The 6,198-nt window shown below is 31.8% G+C and overlaps 1 protein-coding gene across 1 annotated transcript; it reads right to left on the reverse strand.

Annotated features, from left to right (window-relative positions):
* Nucleotides 1-3,141: 3,141 nt before the first annotated feature.
* LOC107828960 (RING-H2 finger protein ATL13) lies at nt 3,142-5,666 on the reverse strand. Its single transcript, XM_016656361.2, has one exon. The coding sequence runs from the start codon at nt 4,810-4,812 to the stop codon at nt 3,301-3,303; it is 1,512 nt and encodes a 503-aa protein (XP_016511847.1). The 5' UTR covers nt 4,813-5,666; the 3' UTR covers nt 3,142-3,300.
* Between the last annotated feature and the right edge of the window lie 532 nt (nt 5,667-6,198).

The following is a 6,198-nucleotide window of genomic DNA, read 5'->3' on the forward strand; positions in this document are numbered from 1 at the left end:
CTTCTCCTGGATTTGGAACCTAAATTGCCCTAATAAAATTAAATTCTTCTTGTGGCAATGTCTCCATAATAGACTACTATGCCGAAAATACCTCTCACAAATTGGCATGAATATTGACCCTTTGTGCCCTATTTGTAACTGTCAAGAAGAAGAGACTAATAAGTCACATTTTCCTTCATTGTCAAGCGGTAAAATCCTTTTCGAAAAAACTAGGGTGGGATAAATCAAATAACAAGAACATTAAGCATTGACTCCTTCAAGTAAAAAGCTTGGATTTCACCCTCACAAATAACCTTCTAAACTGGAATTACTTCTTCCCTTTTGCCATTTGGCATATTTGGATCAATAGAAATAATAACAATCAAAACAACACGAACTTTCCTATTAATATTAACCATATTATCCAAAAAGCAATTGAATTTATTCTTCTCACTGGAAAATGTCCTAGCACATGTACCAAAATTCCCATTCAGATTAAATGGAGCAAGCCACCTAGAGGGTGGTTTAAACTAAATATCGATGCTAGTTTTAAAAATCACAACGAAAGATCTGGCTTTGGAGGAATAATCAGAGATACACATGGGAATTGGATAGTTGGATTTGCTAAGACTACCCAGGCTACTGGATCACTACATGCAGAAATGAAAGTGCTCATAGAGGGGCTAAAAACAACACAAGAATGGGGAATGTTCCCGCTGGAAATAGAGACGAAAGAAAAATATTAAGGCCCAAAGGAAACGCATCAAAGATAGTTGACGAAAGAAAAATATTATATAGCAATAGAATATGTCGAGCTCGTGGAGAATATTAAGCTGCTAAATTTTTAATTTCTTGTTCCAAATTAATCTCTTCTAATCTAATTTAAAATGTGATAAAATGGGTGATTAGTGCAATTAGGACAAAGTATGCCGGGTATAATTTCCGAAATGGAAAGTTCAGGTGTCCCCTTGAAAACTCTTTCATACCTACTAATATTGACAACCATATCTAAACATAGTCATAAGTCAAGTTTTTTATGTTTCATTTGGATATTTAATTTTAAGTCAACAATGCAACTACTCACACTGACTAACTTTCCAAGACTTATATGATAATTTAATAAAATTAAAGGGAGCTAAGAGAAAAGAAACTCTATTCCAATGTTGAATATCTTGCCCTATTATTTTGGAGTTGATTGCTTATATAGTAATTTCACTATTAAAAATTGTGGGAAAAAATTACTAATTTTATTTTGGAGTAATAGAAAAATTATGTAACAAAGTTACTTTCCTTATTTTTATTACTACTAGGTGGCACCAAATATACTCTTAGAAAAAAATGATTAAAAAATATTCGTATGGTTAAACATAACTAATTTTGGTATCTATTAAAAATAATATGCCGTTTAAATAAATAAATAAATGAAAGGGCATGTTCTATACACACTTCGTATAATTTATTAGTATATCTAGCTCTTCCTCTCCAATTGAAGACTAAGATTTTTGAAATTAAAATTTATATTAAATCGATAAATCTCAGTACAAGAAAGTATTTCTCCTATACTAGATCTGTGATTTATGTGTAATTTTTTTAATACCTTTCATCTTCATGGTTTCACACTTATTCAAACCAATTCAAAGCGACCTTATTTATTTATCTTCTATATTTGCTATTTGTACCTTTTGTTGGATATGATAATTTCTGATCTGGTTTAATTTTGTATGACCGTATATTTATTTTAATATTTATATTTCTGCAACACTCATCTTGTAAATATGTTGGTCCAAAGATACTTAACTTAGATTTGGTTGAAACTTAAAAAAAAAAATGAACTTGCGTTGAAAAATAATTTTAGGAAGTTGAAGTTGTTTGGATATGCATTTCATTTAAAAAAAACTTGAAATTTTGTGAGTGGAAGAAAAAAATCACCTAAAAACTGTTTTGGAAACTTGGAAAAAAATTGACTGATCATGTTATGAACAAACGGTTTTTAAAAAAAAATAGAAAAAATGTACGCAAAATCCATGGCCGAAAAGGTGCTTAATATTCACTCACATATAACAATGCTAATCGTATAAGTTATAACCATCACATAGAAATTATTTCATTTTGTAAGTTTCCTCATGTATCTCCGTATGACCTATAGGTCACGAGTTCGAACCGTGGAATTAACCAATAATATTTGTATCAAGATAGACTGCCTACATCACATCTGCATAAACGCGAAATACTTTGTGTACCGAACACCCTTTTTGTAAATTTCCTCCTATGCATAACCTTCGAGTAGCACTCCTCATTCCAACCATCATATTTAATTCCATAAACCTTTTAGGGAAAAGCTATTTTGCAACATGAAACATCCTGAATTTGTGTAAAACATGAACAAGAACATCAAGCGAGTGTACTAAAGAGAATTTCACACAAATTGGCAATACAATCTATCAGACTATTATAAATATGACTATAATTTATGTTCCTTGATTCTTGAAATACTACAACAACAAAAAATCCAGCTTAATCTCTTACACGGGCTTTGAGATGGTAGTGTCTACGCAACCTTACCCCTACCCTATAAGGGTAGATAGATTGTTTTCGATAGACCCTCGACTTAAGAAACAGTAAAAATAAAGCAACAAACAATAATTGATTCTTGAAATACTCGTAAAATTAAATTCAGCTAACAATTAAATTTGAATATCTTTGAATTTTCTAGCTATATGTCACGGGTTCGAACAGTGGAATCAGCCACCAATGCTTGTATCAGGGTAGGTTGTCTACATCAAATCCCTCGAGGTATGACCATTCTCTAAACCGTGCGCAAATACAAGATGATTTGTGCACCCAGCTATCATTTTTTATCTCTGAATTTGTAGCTCGGAAACAACAACATAAAAGTGGTTACAATTTCAAATTTTAATTTAACTTCCCCTTCTTGAATGCCAGAAATGACCACAACAACCACTCTACACCTTTAATACTAGCCTTTATAACTTACATCCAAAACTGCCTCATAAATACATGACAAAGAAAACTCGAACACTACATATCACAGCTGTAAAATTACTTGGAAAATAATTAGAAAATTTCACACTAAAATTACTAAACTAAAATTGAACAAAAAAAGAAGAATTGATTATCTAATAAACTATTTGATATAGAAGATGCAAAATGTTGTGTTGAGATACTATTCCAAACTTCCAAATATTTTTCCTTCTCTTCTTTTTTCCATAATTGTATTTTTTTTCTCCTCCCTAGTAATTCACCTCTACATCTATCAAACAAAATTTGAAAATAAATAAATTCAAAAAAAAACTAAAAAAACTAGAGATTTGATGAGAAAGAAGAGTGTACAACTTTGTTTTGTTTTCCCATAAGCCAAAGAAGAGTTCTCCTTGCAAAAGATGGTGTTTTTGGTTGAAATTCCAATCTATTGTAGCATTGATTTTCTTCATCACATCCTCCATTTTTTTCCCATGTACCAATATCAATCTCTGAAATAGTCCTCCTACTACCACCACCATCACCACCACCACTATTCTTAGCCGCGACGGAGCCGCCTGAAACCGCCGCGGCTGGAATATTTCGGCTAACCGGAAACCGAAAAGAAAAAGCCCTTCTTGAATTATTATTTTCATCCTTTTTTCCCCTTAACCAAATCTTGGAAACTGAAAAGCTCTCTCTTTTACAACTCCCATTTTCAAGAATCTTGTTTTCATTGACATTAATGTTGTTTTGCATGGAATTTTCAGCAAATTTGAATCCCTCAAATCCATTGAATTCTCTTCTTGAATCACAACCACATTCAGACATTGCTTGTCTATGACCTGGTGTCAAAGGTGGCATATTTGGCTTCATGTTTGAACTCTTTTTTGTTGGTGTTTTTCTAATTGGAACATGTAAAGATGTAGTTTCATCTAATACATAAGCAAATGATCCCATTGAAAAACATCTTCTTGAATCAATATTATTACTACTTCCTTCTTCACTTTCTTGTGGCTCTACATTCTTGAATTTTCCTAACTTCACTTGTACAACTTTTTCAACTTCCTCAACTTTTCCTTGAATTTCATCACAAGTTTTTGCCACAACAACATCTTGGACATTAATTTCCTCAAAATGGGAACTTAAACTTAGTCTTGAAATTGAATTATTTCTTCTCAATGATCCAAATTCATGACTATTTTGAACAATATTTTCCCTTGAACTTTCACTACCAGATTCAAGAACAAAGACAATAGGAGAACAAGTATGGTTGTTATTTGATGAAGAGAAATCAGGCAATAAACTAGCTCTACAAAGAGGACAAGTTGAATGAGACAAAAGCCAAGTGTCAATACACTCCATATGAAAAGCATGGCTACATTTAGGGAGCAATCTAAGCTTATCTTCTGGCTCAAATTCACACAAACAAACAGCACAATCAAAAGGATCTTTTACACCAATAATTGATTTGTAATTGAATACAGGTAGTGTATCAATAAAAGATTGATCAACACCAGAATCATGTAAGTGAAAAAGTTGTTGTAATTGACCTTGAAGTGCTGTTACATTGTCTAATTCATCTGGATCTCTATTTGTTGGCCTTAATAAGAATCTAACAAGTAAGTGAAGTAAACCAGAAATGAAGAAGATAATTGCAAGAATTATGATAACAAGAAGTATACTTGGACTTACTTTGTTATTCAAATTGAAAAGACCACCATTACTACCACTAGAATCATGTGTAGAAAATGGTGTTAAGGGGAGTGGTGGTGGTGGTTGAAGGAGGAAAAGTGGTTGATTTGATGGAGAAAGAACACTACTTTCTTGAATTTTAATAAAAACCCAACTCATATTTTCTTGAAAAGTAGAAGAAAAACACACCAAGATTCAAACTTTTTGGCTTGTGACTATAGGAAAATGATCAAGAAAATGGCAAAACAATCTTTCAGAGCTTTTCAGTGAGAAAATACACTTAACTTCTATGAATTTTAACAAGAATCCAACCCATATTTTCTTGAAAAGTAGCAGAAAAACACACCAAGATTCAAACTTTTTGGCATGTGACTATAGGAAAATGATCAAGAAAATGGAAACAGACTCAAAAAGTTTCAATCTTTCAGAGGCTTTCAGTATTGAAAATGTGAAAGAACACCACTTTCTTGAATTTTAACAACACCCAACTCATATTTTCTTGAAAACTATAAGACAAAGTCACCAAGATTCAAACTTTTTGGTTTGTGACAATAGGAAATGAACAAAAGTTTCAATCTTTGAGAGGTTTTCAGCAAAAAAAATAGATGAAAATATGAAAGAACACTACTTTTCAAGAATTTTAACAAGACCCCAATTCATATTTTCTTGAAAACAATAAGAAAAACTCACCAAGATTCAAACTTTTTGGCTTATGACAGTAGGAAATGAACACAAGAGTAAAAAAGGTTCAGTCTTTCAGAGGTTTTTTAAGGAAATGGATGAAAATATGAAAGAATTGGGTGAGAGAAGAGATATAAGCAAATGGGGTTGTGATAAAGACTCTAAAAGAGAGATCTTTTAATGGTTTTTTTACTAGAAAAAGGAACCTGCAAGGTCAAATTTACTGAAAGGGAAATTGAAGAATGGCTGGTTGAGAGGTGTAAATGAGATGAGACTAAAATAAAATATTTTAAAAAAAATTCTAAGCAATTAAATTCTTTGATCAGAGAGCAGCACAGGCACATTATTGTTGATGATCCAAGCTTTGATCTGTAAGATATAAATATAAATAAATGATACTAGCAATTTCTCTTTCATGATTCATCAGATTGAGAAAATGTTTAATTTTTTGTTTTTAAAAATATTTAAAGATTAGGGGCAGGTGATTTCTTTATTATCTTTCACCAAATGCAAGGCTTCTTTTGGTTGACTTTGGAGAAAACCACAGTAGCAAAACCAAGGTACATTTAAGTCTCTTAATTAGCATTAAGAAATAAAGAAAAAACAGTGTTTTTTAGCAGTAAAATATTGAATTTTCAAATTGAATCCAAATGGTCCTTTTCCCACTTAGCTTCTTGAGTTTTGTTGGATTTACATTACTTTAATGTTAAAAAGGACAGTTTGGTGTACTAAGCTCTCGCTATATGTGAGGTTCGGGGAAAGGTTCGACCACTAAAGTCTATTATATATAGCCTTACCCTACATTCTACAAGTGGTTGTTTCTATTCTACAAAGAAAGCTTTGGCGTAACTGGTAAAGTTGATG

This window comes from Nicotiana tabacum, chromosome 9 (genome assembly GCF_000715075.1).
Source record: "Nicotiana tabacum cultivar K326 chromosome 9, ASM71507v2, whole genome shotgun sequence".
Lineage (NCBI taxonomy): Eukaryota > Viridiplantae > Streptophyta > Magnoliopsida > Solanales > Solanaceae > Nicotiana > Nicotiana tabacum.